The sequence below is a fragment of the Coffea arabica genome, chromosome 8c (genome assembly GCF_036785885.1).
Source record: "Coffea arabica cultivar ET-39 chromosome 8c, Coffea Arabica ET-39 HiFi, whole genome shotgun sequence".
NCBI lineage: Eukaryota > Viridiplantae > Streptophyta > Magnoliopsida > Gentianales > Rubiaceae > Coffea > Coffea arabica.
The window spans coordinates 39,401,304-39,422,295 of NC_092325.1; the positions used below are offsets into that span (position 1 = coordinate 39,401,304).

The 20,992-nt window shown below is 33.8% G+C and overlaps 2 protein-coding genes across 3 annotated transcripts; one reads left to right on the forward strand and one right to left on the reverse strand.

Annotated features, from left to right (window-relative positions):
* The first annotated feature begins 1,658 nt into the window (after positions 1–1,658).
* On the forward strand, positions 1,659–5,558 carry LOC113707231 (bark storage protein A-like). Its single transcript, XM_027229454.2, has 5 exons — positions 1,659–1,986; positions 2,098–2,165; positions 2,261–2,416; positions 3,783–4,040; positions 4,970–5,558. The coding sequence occupies exons 1-5, from the start codon at positions 1,770–1,772 to the stop codon at positions 5,339–5,341; spliced, it is 1,071 nt and encodes a 356-aa protein (XP_027085255.1). The 5' UTR covers positions 1,659–1,769; the 3' UTR covers positions 5,342–5,558.
* A 10,460-nt stretch (positions 5,559–16,018) lies between these two features.
* On the reverse strand, positions 16,019–20,015 carry LOC113707233 (protein NRT1/ PTR FAMILY 1.2-like). Of its 2 annotated transcripts, XM_072063913.1 has the most exons (4): positions 19,750–20,015; positions 19,434–19,651; positions 17,313–17,863; positions 16,019–16,947 (listed from the first exon to the last, which is right to left on the reverse strand). In XM_072063913.1, exons 1-4 carry the CDS (start codon positions 19,853–19,855, stop codon positions 16,056–16,058), a joined length of 1,767 nt encoding a protein of 588 aa, XP_071920014.1. In that variant the 5' UTR covers positions 19,856–20,015; the 3' UTR covers positions 16,019–16,055. The 2 variants fall into 2 exon arrangements, with proteins under 2 accessions (XP_071920014.1, XP_071920015.1); XM_072063914.1 differs by lacking the exons at positions 19,434–19,651; positions 19,750–20,015 and adding an exon at positions 18,637–19,163.
* Positions 20,016–20,992: the final 977 nt, after the last annotated feature.

Genomic DNA, 20,992 nt, shown 5'->3' on the forward strand with positions numbered 1-20,992 from the left:
GGCTGTTGTAGGGACTAGTGGGTATACAGACTCAACTAGATCAAGGGAGTGCTATGGTACAACCCTTAAATTTTTTTCGCTGTTGATGAGGTTTAAACTCTCACCAACAACTTAAGGAGGGACTCAAGTCCTCCCTGATGGCCACTGAGCCATTGGCCCAGTGGTTTTGTGCGCGAAGATTCACGAGACAAGAAAAGTTATGTCCTATCACGGGACTTATGATTAAAGTTATGCTGAAAATTTTATGTTTTAGGGATTAAAGTGAGGATGCGAGTATGATTAAAGGATGTAAAGTGGATTATTGCAACAGCTAGTGAATCTGGTACCACTAACTTTATTAGGAAGAGCAATATCACAAGTGAAATCAGATTTACCTTATCCAAATTCAGGCAATCACAGATTACCTTATCCCTTTTCTGTGATAGAAAACTCACCAAGCTTAGAGGAATATATAATACATAAGCACGTGAGGAGAACAGAAATGACACATTCTGCCGACATTAATTTTTTCTTTTCTTAAATAGCAACACTCAAAAGAAAACTAGCTGGCTTTTTTCTTTTTCTTTTTGTTGTTGTAATTTAATAATGGTAACAGATGGACAAAAATAAAAATTAATGTCAAGTCTTTAGATCAGTTATAATAAAAATTGTTTAACTGTTAAGGTGGCTGTTGATTTAAGAGACTGGACCAACAATGGCATTTCTCTTTAAAAGCTATAGATGCAACTGTTAATAAGTTACAAATGTTGTTGAACGAAACTTAATCAAGCAAGTGAAACCAAGATTTACATGGCCAGTCGATACTCCTGAATGTCATGAGATGGCATATTTATGTATATTTTTCTTTTCTTTTTTTCTTTTTTTTTTTTTTGGTGCTAAGGAGAGCCAATGGCTCATTACAGGTTGGTCAAACGAGGGAAAGCTACTCCACACGCGTCATGGCCTAGGAGTTCTTTAAGTATATTTTTCCTTTGTATACGATTATTGTATATATATATATATATATATATAAATCGGTAGTGTAAAGATTAACAATTGTAATTTAAACCTAACCACATGATAAGTAGGGTTGACCTAAACAAGTATGATTGGAAAAAGACAAAAGAAAGGGGGGTTTTTTTTTTCTCTGTCACATCTTTGATTTTACCAATAAATTATGCAGGCATTACACGATTTCTCAGTCACCCTCAATCATTTTCTATATGATAGTATTAGTTTGGAAAGAGTGATTCAATTATTGAGAGCACTTGCTTTAACATGATTGCATGCAACTTTTTGCCTTACACAGAAGAATCATATTTTACCTTAAATTTTCGACTATCTTTGGCTTATATACTTAGGTCACTTGTGATATATGGCCTGTATAATTCATAATCTCACAATTTGATAAGTACACATGAAGGTCTAAAATACTAAGTAACACAAACATAGAGCAAATTTCAACTAGTATATGTAAAGCAAATTCGAGGTAATGATCGTAATGCATCTTTGAAACATTTAAAAGTGTGTGTGTTGAAATGCGGTCGACCATTATTATATGATGAGGCCCAATGAATGGCACATTAGTTTGTATCATAGGCACAAGAAAGTAAAATCGAACCAAAAAAAAAAAAAAGGGAAAGTTAAGAATCCATTTTCCTATATAAACGTTCACTCTTAACTCGTTAGTCTCATCCCTGAAACTCTAGTTCTCTTTCTCTTTCTCTTATGCTTTGCTCCTCCTACAATTTAATCTATCATATACGTATTTACGGAAGAAACAGGCAGCCATGAAGAAAGTTCTTCTGTTTCTAAGTGCTCTTGTCTTCTTTGCCCTAGCCCCAGAAGCAACGAACGGTGCGTTGCATGGAAAGACGCAAGCATTAATCAACCGAGCTAACAAATTTGGACCTTATTTAGGATTGGTAATTCCAAATCTATTCGAAATGAATCCACTACTCCAACATCCAAGTTTCGTTCCTAGTGAGCTCGTTATAGATTTTGCAGGTACTATTCCAGCAAAAACACCATGAAATCAGAAACATTTTCAGCAACTTTTGTCCTTCAAGATTTACACAAATAACATCTTATTTTGTCTTTTCGAAACTTGTTCCAAAGGTAAGAGATTTCGATTTGGAACAATTGAGAAAAAGCCAGTTATATTGGTGATGACGGGACTCGGAATGGTATGCAGATTTTTAGAATTTCATCTATGTTCTTTTTAGGCCATACTAGAAAAATAGAGAGGAATATGCATATTAATTCTCCTACTCCTTATTAGCTAAATGCAGGTGTAACTACGCAGCTTTTGCTGAGCTTGTTCGAAATAGAGGGTGTTGTGCATTATGGAATTGCTGGGAATGCAAACCCTTCTCTTCATATTGGAGATGTAACTATTCCTCAGTATTGGTCTCACTCTGCTCTGTGGAATTGGCAGGTATAACTTGGCAGATTTACTTTTGTATGCGTAGCACCATTATAAAAATGATTAAGTAGTATTAACACGTAGCTACTATATTAAATCTCTTATTCTTTTTCTTAATCTAAATACCAATATTGGAGGTCAAAGGGTACACTTCTATGTTTGTTTCCTAACCCAACATCTCAAGGGTGCTGCGGTGGGTTGTGTTTGAGACCAGCATCAACAACAGATTAGGCTAAATCGACACTTCTCCATTCTAAATTTACACCTCTATGCATTCGTCGTGTGGATATTCATGACCTATATTAGTTGTTTGATACTTGTATAAGATTTGCACTCCATAACAAGTTGTATTATTCGTAGTAAAATTTGTACAATTTGAGAATTTAAATCATAGAGGATGTAAAATTCAGCATTTTCCACAGTTCCATGCTGGTGTATGTTATGAATTTTGGGTTTACGATTTTGCAATTCTAATAGTCTACATACTGATGTAGCATCCTTTTGTTTGGTACTTAGTTACATTAGAAGTTCTATTGACCCAATGATTTTTCTTATTTTAGCTAGGTAAAAGGATTATTTTCTGAAGGGTCATAGTCTATGGATAAGCCTGTACCGCTTTTGGGACATCATTACTACTTTTCTATTTGTTGATAGGAAACTTCGTATAAATCTGGGCCAAGGAAATACTTGTGGATTTAAAGATTTGACAAGAAATGGGAAGATTCATCTGATGCTGATTTAATAAACGACAATTCCTTTCCTCTCATTACCTTATTAGTAAATTATTCAACTTCAGTTCATCAGGGGATTCCGTTTGAAGGTCCTTATGTAGTAAAAAAGAAAGTGAGGCGGGCTAAGATTCCATTTGAAGTAAGGTAATAGGATTCGATGTTGCTCCATCTTCAACTCTTATCGAGATCTCTGAAGTTTTTGGAGAAAAGTTTCCATCCTTCAATATCATGATTGGATCGACCAGGCCAGATCATGCATGACTGAATACAAAATAAAAAAAAAAATGTGCATAGCTGCTCCTGCTAAAATATATACTTGGAATAATTCTACCACTTCTACATTACTAGGAGTAACCTTTTTAGTGCTAGCTCAATGTAAAGTAATGACACTTTTATGCAACGTCCAAAAGGGTCCTGATGTAGTAAAGGGACCGTTTGGATAGCTACAGCCTCTGGACCTTGCATTGTTTTCCATCCCCACACTGTTTCAAATGTGAACCTTAGAAAGTATATTAAACAGCCAACCTGCATGGTGACACTGAGAAATAAAATTCCTTATGGAGTAATATGGATTTTGGGGTCATATTAACCATGTATAATTTCACATCTATGATCGTTAAATTCCTGTAATAATGGCAATGCTGCAGAGATATGGAGACGGGCCTAGCAACGAACTCCCACTTGAAGAGAATGGAGACTACACAAGGGATATTGGGTACATAAGATTTGCAGATTATACAACCAGTAATGTAACAAGCTGCAGCAGCCCGTTTGATAATCTTCTAAATAACGTTTGGTACCAGCCTGAGGAAGTTTTTCCAATAGATGGAGATCCTGAAGAAAGACAACATGCATTTTGGGTCCCCGTCGATTCCCATTACTTCAAGATCTCAAGATTGCTTGAGGTAATTTAAGCCATCTCCCACTCATTTATTCATGTCTGGTCACTTTTTTTCCTTTTTGTATAATTCTTTGTTTGGGGTTTAGTGGGGTCGGGTGCTGGTGGTGGTGGTGGTGGGCTAAGCCTGATATGACTCAGAACTATATCCCATCAATTTCGTGTCCCATCATCTGCAAAACCCTAGCTTAATGTGTATAAATATATAAAGCACAATCCATTGTACTATAATGCAGAATCAAATAAGTAGTAATTTAATGGTAGTTTTGTAGATGGAATTTCTAACCCTTTTCCCTCCTTTTGAGCACGCATAGACAGAGTGCACCAAACACTAGTTCAAGCAGCCGAATAAATTTCAATTTGGCCTATAAGCAATTCTCTCTTTTCCTAGTTAAGTTTGAGGTACCAAGAAAGTGAAAACAATTTTTATGTAATTGAGTTCTTAATATATCATTTCATACTAGGATTTTAGATGATTATAGTATTTCTCTTCCTATACTGTGATACTGAAATCTACGTGTATTTCTGGTCTAATAATTCCATCTAATCAGACAAACAATTATTTAGCGTGCAATGACTTGATTATGAGCAAAACGACGCGCTTAATTAATAATGCCAAATTAATGGTCCTTGGTTGATTAATGACTTAGGATATACAGGACCTCGAAAGAAATTAAAAAACAAGAATATGTATACAGCAAAACTAAAGTTACATTACAGAGAGTTAATCCACTGTACTTATTCACCTCGCCAACCCCCATAAAATAGTAATTATGAAACTCAAATAAACATATATTTTCTCAGAGATTAAATTCTTCACTAGAGAAAATCCTACGTTTTATCTTCTTGACATCCGTTTATTAATTAAAACATGGGGAAAAAATTTCACTAATGTATCAAATTAAACTAATGTATCTTTGTTACTTTAATTTTCAGGGCTTGGAATTAGAAGGTTGTGTGAATTCAACAACATGTTTGGACACAACCCCAAAGGTGACAAGGGTTGAAAGAGGAACAAGTGCCAGCATTTACTTAGACAATGCAGCTTATAGGAGCTTCATATACAACAAGTTTAATGTGAGCCCTGTGGAGATGGAAAGTGCTGCAGTGGCTCTCGTTTGCCATCAGCAAAGGGTTCCTTTCATTGTCATTAGGGCACTTTCCGACTTGGCCGGCGGTGGCACCGCTGAATCCAATGAGGCTGCTACTTTCACTGCTCTTGCAGCTGATAATTCTGTCAAAGTTGTGGTGGAATTCATCAAGATTTTACTGTCTTTTCCATGGCTCCTTCGAGAAGTCAGAAGCTGAAAGATCATCAGGTATGACAAATGCTTGAATAAGTTCATGTGAGCAAAGGAGAATGATTGTTCCGCAGAACATGCAGGCTGGCTTAATCTTATCCCTTTTCTTCTGTCTCTTTCTACGAGTGGAATAAATTGTAGTTTGGATCATCAAAACGTCATGTTTTTGTACTGATCCAATTCGAGTATATTATATATCAGATCTTTGTTGTTCTTTTTCTGCATTTTTCTCCAAAATCCACCTTGAGATGGTGAAGGGTTCTGGTAGACTCACGCCAGTTTTTAGGAAACAAATTATGTATTGTGGGCATAAAATTTTTATCTCCAAGATTTTGTCAACCCTGCTAATCTTGATTCTTCAGACATTCCACATGACTTTAGCCAAAGGTCACAATGACAAGCCTCCATGCCTTGTGGCTAGTTGGCTACCGACAAACGCTGTATGTTGACAAATCTTCTGCAAAACAACAGAAAGCTGAGTTGTTTAAATCTTTAAAAAAAACAAAAGAAAGAGTTATTTAAATCTTGATATTACTGATGTGCAAAATTTTCTAAAGATTCATAAAACCAGACACTAAGAGATGTTTTGAGCATCCACCAAACAAAATATCTCTGAGAATCTTGAGCTGTCGATGCAGTGAATTGAGCAACCTTAGAGCCTAATTGGTTTAGTCCTTCTAGAGTTGGAAAAATGATCAGGAGTGACAAATTCTTGAATAAAATTAATATCAACAAAGGATAATGATGTTCTGCTGAACATGTTGGGTTGCCTCGGTTTCATCCTTTCCAATTGAATATTAGGCAGACGATATTTGTTTTCAACTAATAAGATGGTAATACAAGTGACTTATTAAAAAAAAAAAAGCAAAAATATCTATTCAAGAAAAATCCCTGCAAAGCATAGGGGACCATAAACCACAAGTAGATGTAACTCTCCCTGTTTAGATTAAGCATATGTGAACAAATTTGATTGGTTAAACTACTGGATTCTCAAAAATCAAAGACTGCCAGTAGTCATTGAATACTTTTACATTATTGCACCTACTACCACTACTGAAATTTTTTATTTGTATCAAACGTGAAAGTTGTAATCTGAACCACATCTCCAGGCAATCACCATATTCCCAACAAATCAGTCATCAACTTTTCTTTTTTGGGGTAAAAAGCTATGGGCATTGACATCTAGATAAGAGAGTTACGTAGAAAATAATAGGGAGAAAAAAAAAAACCTAGCTCTATAAAATAATACTCCCTCCGTCTTATTATTAATGTCATATTTTCATTTTTTTATTGTCTCAAAATAAAAGTCTCATGGCAAAAATCAAACAACTTTCAATACTATTTTCTTTTCGTACCCTTAATAAGAATAATAAGAATGATAATTTCATCAATTAATAATAAATAATTATATATGGCCGACCATAACACGTGCACACTTTCACAAGTCCTGTGACCTTTTGTTTTTAGCTTTCCGTGTTCAAACAATGGGTACGACTGGAAGAATACGAAAAGTGCAGTCCACCATTTGACTATACATAATAAGTGCTACTCCCGAAAAGTGTCCCAATTTTTGGGAAGGAGGAAGTGTAAATTACTTATTTTCCCATGCAATTTTATATAATGCTAAATGACCACCCCTAAGGTTTAAGATAGCTACATAACTCTCCCGTGGTCCTATATAAAGTGAAAATAGACAGAATGCACAATCAATTATAACATTTATACTAAACACACTTTAAAAGCACTTGTGATAAACCTACATTATAACTCCCTATGGCTTCAACTAAATTAAAAATTGGCTGAAAGCATCTAATCTAACGGTTGTACGTGAAATGTCAATAATGCTTCTGTATATATAAACTTGTGATTTTTCAAATATTTAATTTAATTTTCTCTGATTTAAAAAATTATACTATAGTTTCCTATGATTTTGACTAAATTAAAAATTAAACAAAAAGCATTTCACATATAATAAGGGCAATATTGACATTTCACATATATCCGTTAGATTAGATCCATCCAATTTTCAATTTAGTAGAAATCACAGAGAGTTGTAGTATAAATTTTTAAATTTGAGGGAATTAAATTATATATTTGACAAATCACAGGGAGTTTTTTTCTATATTTTACCTTAAAAAATCACGGGTTTGGAAGTTTATTGCAACAACAAAGACGTGACATGAGGATTGACAAAATTTATTTAGAAATGACCAAACCACGTGATAAACGAGGTAGACCTAAACGTAAATCATTGATAAAAGACAAAAGAAAGGGGTCCACAAAACACAGAAGCAATAATTTGCTCTCATTACACTCTTAGAAAAATGTAAAAAAAAAAAAAAAAAAAAATTAGGAAGTAAAACAATCAGAGAGACACGAGGGAATTATGACGTACCTTCAGCAATACATTTCTGTGTAGCTCAGACGGCAACAGCAAACTTGTTTGGATTGCTGTTTTGGTCAAAAAAAAAATTATGTAATTTTTCGTGATCATATTTCTTTATTATCTTTTTTTTTTACATATATTAAATCGTTACAGTAATTTTTTTATGAAAAATCACGAAAAATGCAATCCAAATACAACCTAGATGAAAATCTGTAAAGGTATTCTGCTCAATTGCACTATAACTTATATTCACTTCTCTTAAGTAAAAGGTTTGCAGTGATCTTTTATTTTTTCAATGAGTTATATGAATGTTGCATTATTTCCCGTGGCACTTTCGAAAGTTTTCTGCAAATAATATTTTATGTTAGAGTAAGGCCTTGTTTGGATTGCTTGTTTTTGTCGAAAAATTACGTCATTTTCCTATTATCTTTTTTCCTCACATACATCAAATCGCTACAGTAATTTTTCCATGAAAAATGCAATCCAAACACAATCTAAATTTTCGAACCAGCTCCTAAACTATCACTTTTATACACTTTTGCCCCTAAACTATACTATATATCGCTTAAGGGCTTAAACAAGTTAACATATAAGGTTTTGGCCCTTTTGTTTCTACTATTTGACCTGACAGAATGGAGAATCAATTTTGTCCCTCCAAAAAAAAATAAAAAAATGACGAACTTTTGGCTCTTTTTACTCTTCTTCTTTGCAGGTTATTTCATCCTTTAGTCCTAATTTTTGTATGATTCAATAATAATAGAATTATAGTGATCTGATCTTTTTACTCATCTTCTTGTCATTTCTTTTTCATACAAGGACAATTTTTTCCCTCCATTCTATTAGGTCAAATAGCAAAAATTGTTTGAAGTGCCAAAAGTTTATAAGGTCAAATAGCAGAAATTAATAGAAGGGCCAAAAGTTTATATATTAATTTGTTCAAAGGTTTAAACACTACACAATATAGTTTAAGAGTCAAAAGTGTACAAAAATAATAGTTTAACGACCAATTAGGCAATTTAATCTTGATGTTACTTGTGTTGGGATCTAAGCGCAGAAAACAAGACTATTGAGAAATCAAGAATACAATAATTTAACGAGAAACAAGCACAAGCATGAATACCTCTACCTATTTATAAGTTACATTACTTGACTAATACCTAATAAGTAATAATAGGAAACAATTACTAATTCTTAATCTTATATAAAATAAAAAATAACTCCTAATTCCTAAATTCATATAAATAAGAAAATAATTAAAAAGCTAGTTACTTACAAGCAAAAAAAGAAAAAACTTGTCTAAAGAGATAAAACCAATTTCCTAACAACTTGTCACTCGCTTTACATATTCAAATGCTCGCAAGTCACTTCTTGTCTGCGTACTGCGTCTTTCTTCTTCTTTGTCGCTTCACTTTCTTTCAAGGACAAAATGATCCTACGTTGGAAAAACACATGCGAATCTTATGTAACTTTTTGTCTTGCGCAGATGAATCACTTTTACTGTATATTAAATTTGCATTCCGATTTCTTGATATGCTAAGGTAACTTGTGGGTTTTGATTTTATACTTTCACAAACTGTATATGAATTATTATAATTTGATAAGTCTTGACGTTGTAAAAGTACAAGTAACGTAAAACCTAAAGATTTTTAATACAAATAGATAGCCTGAAGGGAACAGATTCAAACTTATTCATATAAGTTAAATATAGGGTGACGATACTTACACACCCCATCCCATGAATATCTACTAGACCAAACGACAAGCATTAATAGTAGGAAAATGGAGGTGTACAAGGAACCAAACATTATCGTTAAATTTGTTCACAATTATATTGTAAGTTCCATGAAAGATATGATTAGTTTGTACAAACAAATATATAATTAAAAATTAAAAATCCATTTTCCTATATAATGGTCAGTCTAGCAGCTCGTTAGTCTCATCCCTGATCAGTAATTCTCCTGTTTTTTCTCTCACACTTGCTCCCAAAACTATTCAAAAACATGAGTGCATAGTGAAGATGGCGGCCATGATGAAAATTTTTTGCTTCTTTCTGTTGTTATCATCTTTGCCCACATCCCGGAAGAAGCAGATAGTACATTGCACGCAAAGACACAAGAATTGATCAATTGAGCTAACAAATTATTGAGGTTTGGTAATTCTAAATCTACTTGAAACGGATCCACTACGTACATAAACATCCAAGTTTCATTCTTAGTGAGCACATTATATGCCATCGTCATGCAAGTCAAATTCCAGCCAAAAAAATTCTGACAAATCAGAAGCATTCTGGGCAACTTTCATGAAGATTTACTCAAACAATAAGTTGATAATTAATTTTTATTTTAAATCTTAGCCTAAAGGAAATTAAGTGTGTGCTAACACAATCGAACAGAGTGTGCAGTGCATGATTTGAGATGTAAACAGGAAATGGTCAAATAGGATATGAAATGGGAATATGGAGTAATAATCTTCCTCCTATATTATTTATTATATTACTAAACCTTGAGCGTACATATATTGTCTAATCCTCCCTCGTCTACCCAGTCACTATTTAGCATGCAGTATTGACTATTTACTCAACTGCAAAACGACAAGCTTAATAATGCTAAAGTTATGGTCTTCACACGAACCATAACTTTGGGAATAATGCGAAGTTTTTCTTTACCCCAAAATTAAGAAAAGAAAGAGCCTATGTTTTCAGACTCGGACCGGGTATCAACTCAATTGAATTTAGGGGTCAGGGGTCAATGGATTCGATCGGAGTTGAATAAGATGACGTTATAAATAAAACTTACTTAAAAATTAAAATATTGTATGTAAAATACTTAAGAATATGTTAATATTAACAAATATATATATTCATACATATTTGATGTTTTAAATATATTTAATAAGAAAATACAAAGAAATTAGAATGATCAAGTAGCAATTTATATTATTAAATGAACATTAACAAGTTTAGAATTAAAATTATGGATTTGATTGAAAAATAACACCAAACTTTAGGACAACATTTATAAAGTATGAAATATTTGAGATATATTAATAATTTTTAGCAACCTAGGGGCCAAAACATAATATTGAATATGCTTTGACCTTTTAAAAAAAAAATCTTGACATCAAATCGGTTCATCTAGTTTGCTAGTCAAACCCGGTTTTTGATCGAGTTTGAACGAATTTTTATATATCTGATTTTTTAGAGTAATTCAGACTGGACACTTGACCGATTTCCAATTCGATCAGTCAGACCGCCCTGTCTGATCCGAGTTTAAAAACACAGGAAAGAGCAGCACATACAAAGTGAAAATTTCTAAATAATAAGTCACATGTAGATCCATAAAGATAGACTTCCTTTTCTCCCAAAGGTACTAATGAAACTCAAATGGAGATTTTTTTTTAAATTATTTTTTATGAGAATCTCAATTCTTGTTATCTTTTCCTCCGTTAGTTAATTGAAACTTTTATCAACTAGGGGAAACAATGTAACTTATGCAATTAGCTAGTTAGCTAAACTCTAATACATATCTTTATTAATTTTACTCGTTTTTGGACCTTTATAGTAGACCAAGTTTGTCTGAAATAAATATGTTTGAAACCAATTTCAAGGGTGCCTTTCATAGTTATTAGGGCACCTTCCGACTTGGCCGGGGGTGGCAGTGCTCAATCTAATGAGGCTGCTACTTACACTTCTCTTGCTGCTAATAATGCTTTCAAAGTTGTGGTGGAATTCATCAAGATTTTACAGTTTTTCCATGGCCTCTTTCAGAAGTTGAAAAATGATCAGGAGTGACAAACTCTGGAATAGATTTATGTCAGCGAAGGAATTTAGATACATGTAAAGCTAGCTGAATCTCATCCCTTTCCTTTTTCCTCTTTTCACGAGGAAAAAATATTTGTACTCAATGAATAAAATTTGCCTGCATTTCTACGTGAAATTTTTTAATTTCCAAGTCAATTATGAAATTCAGCACTTAAGATCCAGTTACTAATCTTGAATCTTAAGACATCCCAAATGTCCTTTGTCCCTTTTGACCCATACAACTTTTCTCTAAAGACCTTAAGCTCCTGTGTGAAACTCGGAATTTAGTTTAAAAAAAAAAAAAACTAAAGCTATAGGAAAATCGTACTCCTGTGAATGGTGTTTACTCAAAAATAAAAGGGAAAAGAAAAAATGAGAATGAAAGTCAAGTACAAGCAAAAACAAGAAACAACTACATCAAGAACTTCAGATTACTTGTCAATTGCTTCGCCTTCATCATATTTTAAGATCCAGAAAACGAAGAGGACCAATTCTCTTCTTCATCATATTACTTAGCATGTATGAAGCTCTTTACATACATGCTAAGCTTCATAGCAGATTATAAAGAAAATTATCCACGAGCTAAGCGTCATGACTAGGAGGCCTTTATAGCTAAGATGAATTATTTAAAAATGTTGAAGTTATTCAGATGTCCAAAATCTTATAAAGATGAACCTAAAATCTTGAACTAAGATATGTGTCGAGACTCCAGCAGCCACCTAATAAAATATCTCCACATGGGTGTTTATAATATATTAGTACGAGCCTTGAATGGCACAGGATATTTATGCTCAATTAATAAAATGGTAGGAATTGAATAAATGAAAGATCAAAAAACTATAGCACACAAAAAAAAAAAAAAGAAAGAGAGAAAAAGAAAGGAATAACTAGGGTTGCAAACGAATCGAGCCGCTCGCGAGGAGTCGAGTCAAAGCTCAAATTGAGCTCGAGTCAAGCTCGAACTGGCCAAATCGAATTCGAGCTCGAGTTCGAACTCAAAAATATTAAGTTCGTTAGCTCAAGTATATATATATATATATATATAATTTTTTATTTTAATAGTGAAATTATATATATGTCCCTAATATTTTATTATCGATTAAGAAAAAATACTATTTTATTTATTTTTTAAAAATATAATAATTATTCGAATTCGAGTCGAGCTCGAGCTCGACCTTTAAATTGGCAGCTCATCGAGTTCGAGCTTAATAAAACTAAGTCAAGATTCGGCTTGATTAGGCCAAAAAACTCAACTCGACTCGACTAGACTCGTTTGCAACCCTGGGAATAACTAGTGACAAAGGCGCTCTCAAAAGTTTAAAAATATTTTTCATAAATTTATATTTTGTCCTTGCTAAAAATTGAAAATGTTCTATTTTTATTCAAGTGTAAATATGTTAAAATTAGCACCTTCAAAATAAATTTTATCGGTCCATCTACAGCCAGACATTCCGGATGTCATGGAGTCCACAGCTGCCGAACCCTGTCATTAAGCAAGGCAAACTTGTTTAACTTGGGGTTGATTATTCATTTAACCTATCATGCATATACCCACACTAATAATTATTACCTTCCTTTGCATTTATGTACTTTTCTTAATTAATCTTACCTTTCCAAAAACCTAACGCCTGAAATTCATCTTGACCAGTGTCCAATACACACACGTTAAATAAACCTTTATTTATTTATCATTTTATTATTATTACTTTGTTCAAGGCGAGACTCTAAGCCTTACAAGAGAGACAGAGGAAGATTTGAAAGTTGAACCAGAGACCTTAGGGTAACTGGCTGATGCACTACTAGTTAAGTTGGATTACGAAGAAATGAGCATCTCACATTGTAGGCATCATGGAACGAGCAAATTCAAGGCTTTTCCTCAAAATGCAAAAGCATACAGTGTATGGGTGTAAAGTCATTTTAGAAAGTTCTGATCATTCCTTTTCTAGGGAAAATTCCTAATAATTTCAGATTGCAGAGAATGTGCCAATATATTGGAATGCAAAAGGCTCAATGCCCATGTAAAATCTCTTGAATGGAAAATATATTAGTCTGTAGTGTTGGTGATACAAGGAATTAGCAAATTAAACATCACCTTAGGTAAAAGAGTAGTAGTGTTCAACACAAAGGTGGTGCCAATTGTGAATGTGGACTTGCCAAAAACCAAAACAATAGAAGCAGCTTAAGCATCACCTTAGTGTAAAGCGATGCTACCATCCAACATAAAGGTGGTGCAAATTGTGAAAAAATGGACTTAACAAACACAAGAAAAAATTGAATACGTTGTTTGCAAAATGATGTGCCATACAGACTTCAAAGGCTCGCATCCAAAGGTCTCTGGTTTTATGCATCTGTCACAGACTTCCTGTGCATACGCATGTGAGGATATGAATGTACTTTACAATATACTAAAACTCCGAACCTTATTAGTACTGCAAAAGCAAATTGGCGCTGTAATGTATTTCATGTCTCGTTTTAGTATCCTTCCCCCCAACCCAAAGAGTTTAAGGTAATACCCCTTGGTCCCCAAAATCTTATAATTGTACCAAATAGTCCTACAATCCCCAAGCATTTGTTTTCTAATTTGCAAGCATAATTGTTTGCTAGCCACATCTGCTCTAATAGTTAAATTGGGCAAATCAAACTCAAAGGCTCGCATCCAAAATTATCCAAATAAGGAATGTACGTGCAGAGTTTTAGGTACAACTCTTTTCTCAGAGTAACAGCATAAGGAGCAGAAGTAAGCAACAGTAGTAGTGATAAAGATTAGGGATAATTGCAGAAACCTCCCCTGAGGTTTCTGACATTTGCACTGACCTTCCCTGTGGTTTGAAAAATTACACTAACCTCCCCTGAGGTTACTAATCCTTTACAAATTCAGTCCAAACGATTAAAATATTGTTTTAGAGAGTGAAATTCGAATTTTGTACTAAATCTGTCCTTTGTACTACACGCCCAATGAATGACAAAATACTACAAATCAATTAACAATTAATAAACTTTAAGGAATATAGTTTATAGGCAAATAAGCATTACCTATTTAAAGTACCGGCTCTTTACGGGTATTTTACTTTCACACATTTAATTTAATACAACTATTTACGCTCAAATACAGATTTGTATTTACTTTCAAATAATTTTTGTTAAATACAAAAACTACCAATCTCTCTTCCGTAAGAATATTAATATAACACTTTTTAATTTTAGTTATAACCATTTATGTATTTAATATAAATTAAATGATTTAGAATAAAATACCCATAAAGCGCCAATACTTTACTCATGTAATGGATAAAAGTCATAAAAAATTAATACTTTATGAATCATTTCTTTTTAAAAAAATATTTAATTTATATTAAATAAGTAACCTACCGATTTCATTTTTGCAAGAATATTACTGTAACACTTTTTAAATTTTACTTACAAATATTGATATATTATCATAAATTAAATGTTTGAAAATAAAATATCCATAAAGAGCCGCACTTTAAATGAATAATGCGTGTTTGCCCATAAAGAGTCGGTAACTATTTAAAGTACCGGCTCTTTACAGGTATTTTACTTTCAAACATTTAATTTAATACAAATATTTACGCTCAAATACATATTTGTATTTAGTTTCAAATATTTATTTTTTATTAAATACAAAACCTACCTATCTCTCTTCCGTAAAAATATTAATATAACACTTTTTCAATTTTAGTTACAAACATTTATGTAGTTAATATAAATTAAATGATTCAGAATAAAATACACATCAAGAACGAATACTTTACTTATGTAATGGATGAAAGTCATAAAGAATTAATATTTTATGGGTCATTTCTTTTTTTAAAAAAAATATTTAATTTATATTAAATAAATAACCTACTGATTTCCTTTTTGCAAGAATATTACTGTAACACTTTTGAAATTTTACTTACAAATATTAATATATTTATCATAAATTAAATGTTTGAAAGTAAAATACCCGTAAAGAGCCGGTACTTTAAATACGTAATGCGCATTTGCCCATAAATTATACTCCTTAAAGTTTATTAATTGTTAATTGATTTATAATACTTTATCATTCATTGGACATGTAGCACAAAGGATAAATCTGGTACAAAATTCTAATTTCACTCCCTAAAATAATATTTTAATCGTTTGGACTAAATTTGCAAAGGATTAGTAACCTCAGGGGAGGTTAGTGTAATTTTCCAAACTATAGGGGAGGTCAGTGCAAATGTCAGAAACCTCAGGGGAGGTTTCTGCAATCATCCCTAAAGATTATTTCACTACATTCAGCATATTTATTGCTAGATTTGTTGTAATCACTGCAGATACATAAATTATAGCAGAGGGACAATGGGTTTGTTTGAATTGTAAGTTATTTGGGATATTTTTACTATAGCACTTTTTGTGACGTGATGTATGTGAGATAAAAAGGTAATGAGGAAGATAAAAAAGTGTATTGGAAATTGTAATAATAATGTAAGCAAATAAAATTGGGAAAATAATGCTCAATCCAAACAAACCCACATTAGTATTATATATTCATCAAGCTGAAGGCAAAGGAGTATAACCAGATTCTTTTTCTGGTACTTTTTTAGACAGCATGTTGCTGTTGTGATGAGATTTATAGAAGCGGCAGCAAAAGAGAAAATAGAAAAGGTTGATTAAGTTTAAGAAGCCAAGCAGCCAATAATAGTAGTCAAGATGACCTTCATTCAGGTTGTTGGCCAACCAGCTTGCTTTACCACCATGACTAGTAATGCTATTGATAATATTCACCAGAAGACTTCCAATCAGGCTAGCCAGAGCCATCCCAAATGTGTACATAGCCACTCCAACACTGGACATGCTCTTGGGGAACAGCATGTAAAAGAACTGTATCTGTCCAATTGCGTTTAAAGCTTCAGCCAATCCAATGCATACCGTCTGTGGCACTAACCACATAGCAGACATGTCCAGGACAGCATCAGGATCATCCTCAACCCCCTCCTCAACTGCTTTTTTCAGCCTTATGCTCTCGACTACGCCTGCCAATACCATTGCGATAAATGACATAATCAGCCCCATGCCCATCCGTACTATGGGACTTAGTCCTTGCGGATTACCAGTATATCTCGCCAATAGCGGTGCTAGTACACGATCATAAAATGCGACCCAAATTGTTAAAGTAATTATCATGAACAGACTAAAGGATCCTGCAGGAATTTCAAAATTTGAGAATAAGTGCCTATCCATGGAATTTGCTTGAAGTGTTAGAAAACCTTGGTCCATGGTCACTATAAGTACAAGGCCTGTGGACCACATGGGTATGACTTTGAGAAGAGCCTTAAGGGATTCAAGTTGTTCCACACTGCAGAGTCTCCATGGATTTGAAGCTAATCCATCTGAAGTTAACTCTGTGTCGGGGTCTTGAACAACACAAGCCTTATTTAAACACCTGTACCAGTGCTTAAAGCATCAAGTAAAACAACCAAGGATCCTACTTGAAAAAATGTCAAAGTGATTTTATTGTAAGCTATACTGATCAAGCAAAAAGTATTTTTATTATCTTGCTCTCACAAAGGAGAAGACAACTCCTCTGTCTGATAACTACGTTTCCGAGCAAGATCCAGATTGATACAAATGTTTTGATTATCCAATTAACATCCAATTATTGTAAACAATCATACTAACTGCAGTGTATTCTCTAAAAAACTGACTGGCAGACTGTGTCAGAGGCTGTCAATATCAACATATCTAAAAGTCTCAAGAGTTTGAGAAACTTTACTAATGTAATGGCATCTAAAAATGTAGCAGCTGTACCTGAACTCCTCAGTGGGTGATAGAAGCTTCGACTGCCGGGTTCTATGGTAACACTTGTATTCTTCGTCCAAAGGGTATTGAATCCCTCTCTTTCTAAAGGCTGCCACAAGGACTTGAAAAAATCCAGTAAACAAGCTCTCACTAGGTTTTGCTTTGACGTAAAGAGAGGAGCCAATTAAGAACATCAGAGCAGAGAAAACCATGAGAATGGCAGGGATTCCAAATCCAACTGACCAACCCAAATGATCCTGGATGTAAACAATAACAGTCATGGCAAGAACAGTTGAGATTCCTGTAGAAGCATAATACCAGTTGAAATAAGTATCTAGAACCCTCTCATTATTGGGATTTTGTTTGTTGTCAAATTGGTCCGCACCAAAAGCAATAGAACAAGGCCTAATACAACCAGCTCCAACAGACATTAGCAAAAATGAAGACAACAAGGGAATGATTTGAGCTCCATTTGGAGCACTGCACTTGTGCTTCAACTGGTCACAAGATAAAGGCTGCAATTGTGGAACCACAGCAGTCAGCCACAGAAGAATCATTCCCTGCACAATCAGACAATATATTGATTTTCAACCAAAAAGGGGACAGAGATTTCAATCCCCACAATCTTACCCTAATACCAAATATTTATGACATATCAACACCATAAAAAGAAAAATGCCCTATCGGGCATACCAATAACTACATGCATACCAGTACTAGATATGACAGCATTGAGATGATCTTACTTTACAGATTCTCTTTTACATATGGATCCAAAAGCAACTATTCTTGTCATATTTCTATTCCACCTTTCCTAATGATGCTTAGAAGCATATATGTTGATAGTTGTATGTTACCAAATCATATGATGTCATTGCACAGTCAAACAGGTTGTCTGCATGCATATGTGACAGCACAAGTACATAATCAACATTTCTACTTCGGCAAACAAGCAGCCTAATTGCTTCACAAAGGATACGTTACAAGCATTTCATCTATGATAAATCTGTCTCTAATTCAACAAAAGGTTGAAAAGTTCTCAGCCAAAGTTAACCTGGTATCCAACTAATATTTCCTGTCTATTTTACTTTATCAATCCTATCAGTTAATCTTCAAGATAGCTTTCCTTTTGCAGGATATTGAGAGGATGAACCTTTTAATGCAGCCCCTTAGGAGGCACATCCATACAAACAATTTGGGCAATTGATTAGTCACAAATTTGTGCAAATTCTGATGACTTGGAGTTGCACATGCGCATAAAGCAACATATTCAAGAGAAATTATTTGGCTTTGAGCCCTCTGTAACTGTGGCTAAGACAAAAAGTAAATTAACCTTCTAGAGACTTTGTTTGATCTTTTGGTTAACTTCTTCTTACAGGCTTGCTCTACAGACTCTACTTTTCTTCAGAAATTCTGTATTGACAATATATTATAGTGTTAATATAGTAATCTATTATCTTCAAAAAAAAGCTTAGATAAGTTAGTGGACATACCTCAAAGTAGCCACTCAAAATTCACCTCTCAAGCAACTCATTTCTGAATTTCACTCCTTTCTTCGCGTTCATTTACCTTAATAAGACATTATACTGATTTATGCGTATAGCAGAATCACAGTGCAGGTATTCTACATTTTCCATCCATCAGTTAATTTACCAAGGCTTGTTTCATCTTCTTCAACATCAAGAAAACTGCCCCTAAATTTTTGTAATTTAAGGGTGAATAAGTAGTAGCATCTGGTGCTAATTAGTTGAATAGGTTCAATTTGCACTGGAATTGACCCTGATTCTTCTTTACTATAATAGTTAACTCCAAGAAAATTTAACATTGACAACAATGATAGGAAGAACTTTTGATTTGGACCAAATTAATTACATTCCTCAGTCATCAAATTCCCAATTCCCTAAAGAAAGATGTTATCAAGAAACAGCAATAGAATCGCTTCATTGTTTATTTTTATACACAAAACTTGCAAATGTTGGCTCAAAATCATGCACAGATGAGTAATTCCACAACAATTTAACATAATAACAAAACTTGGGCTATTTCAAAGACGCAAATTTTACTTAAAAACAAACAAACATAATAGACTAAATTGATCACCAAACACAGAAAAAGTTACAAGGGACTCACAAGAAGGCTGGAGAAGGATCCAAGAAAAATGACCCGGAACCGACCCAAATAAGAATCTGACAGAAAAGCACCAAAGAGGGCCAAACCATTGGACAGAGCAGACCAGATAAAGAGTATACTTGAAGCAGTGACAGTTTGAAAATGATAGATTCTTGTCAAGTAGAGTATCATGTTTGGCATTAGCCCCTGGCTTGCCAACCTCTCAAATGCTTCATTCACTGCAAAATAGATAAACCCAAAAAGGGTGAAAGAAAAAGATCAAAACTTCAGTCCAATAAAGATAAATGCAACTCCAAGATAACATGGGCTTGCTTACCTATGATAAAAGGCATGGTTTTGAGACCTCCCTTTGTCCTTCTTGGTGGAGAATGACCAAGTAAACTCTCTTCTTCTGGATTGATGTCCATCTCCTCTGCTTCCATCAACAGTTTCTTTGCAGAGTAGAACTAGACTATTGTGTTAGTTTTCTTTTTGGTGTCAAGTATACTGTGCCAGTTGAAGTAAAGACTTTCATCAAACAAGATACTTCTCAAAGGAGGACTTTTAGCTTGTCTCTTCCATGGTCAGAAAGCAAGAAGTGAAGAAACAGGTGTGAAAATGACAGAATTTTAAGGGTTAATATCATAAACCTCCCTTGAGGTTTCTTCTAATCACATCTAGCACCCCCATATTTTTGAAATCACACTTAACACCCCTGGAATGACAACTTTGGTATCTTGTCAGCCCATCTATTTGAAAATGGTAGTAAAAAATGAATTGTAGGAGAGAGACTTTATTTTTGTTCCACTTTTACCCAAAGCCCAAAATGATTAGTGAATTTTAGAAGATAAAAATAGAAATAAATAGGCATATGATATTAATTTAGAAGCTGAGGGTGTAAAAGTGTAATAAAAATAATGTTATAACTAATTATCAGAGATTTTGGCGATATAGAGATGCATAACTAATTATGGACTGGGGCCGGAACGGTTGCACTCCGGAAGCTTGTGTGCATTTTGCATACGATGTAACATCATTTGTACACGTTGTAATACTAGAACAACAGCGAGTAATTATACTACATTTAACACAAGCATTTTGCACACGATGTAACATCATTTGTACACGTTGTAACACTAGAACAACAGCAAGTAATTATACTACCTTTAACAGCAGTAACCGTCCCACACGGTGTAACATCATTTGTACACGTTGTAACACTAGAACAACAGCGAGTAATTATACTACCTTTAACAGCAGTAACCGTCCCTACCCCTTCTTCACTAATTACATAGTCCATGATACTACATTGGATCAGTCTGGTAACATGATACGTAAGCCTTATATTGCAATCTAATTCTGAACAAAAACACCATCTACAACTAGTTGTTTAGATGGTGAGAATTGCAATGCACAAAACTATACACAAGTAGTTCTAAGATTAGTCAAACAACACCATAAGTGGCAGGAAATATAAATCAGATGCACATTGCACCACTTATCAAAAAATTGTCCACAAAAGCTAACATTGCTTCAGTATTGCTGGGAGCTAAGAAGACTAGTACCTAAACTACTTCAGA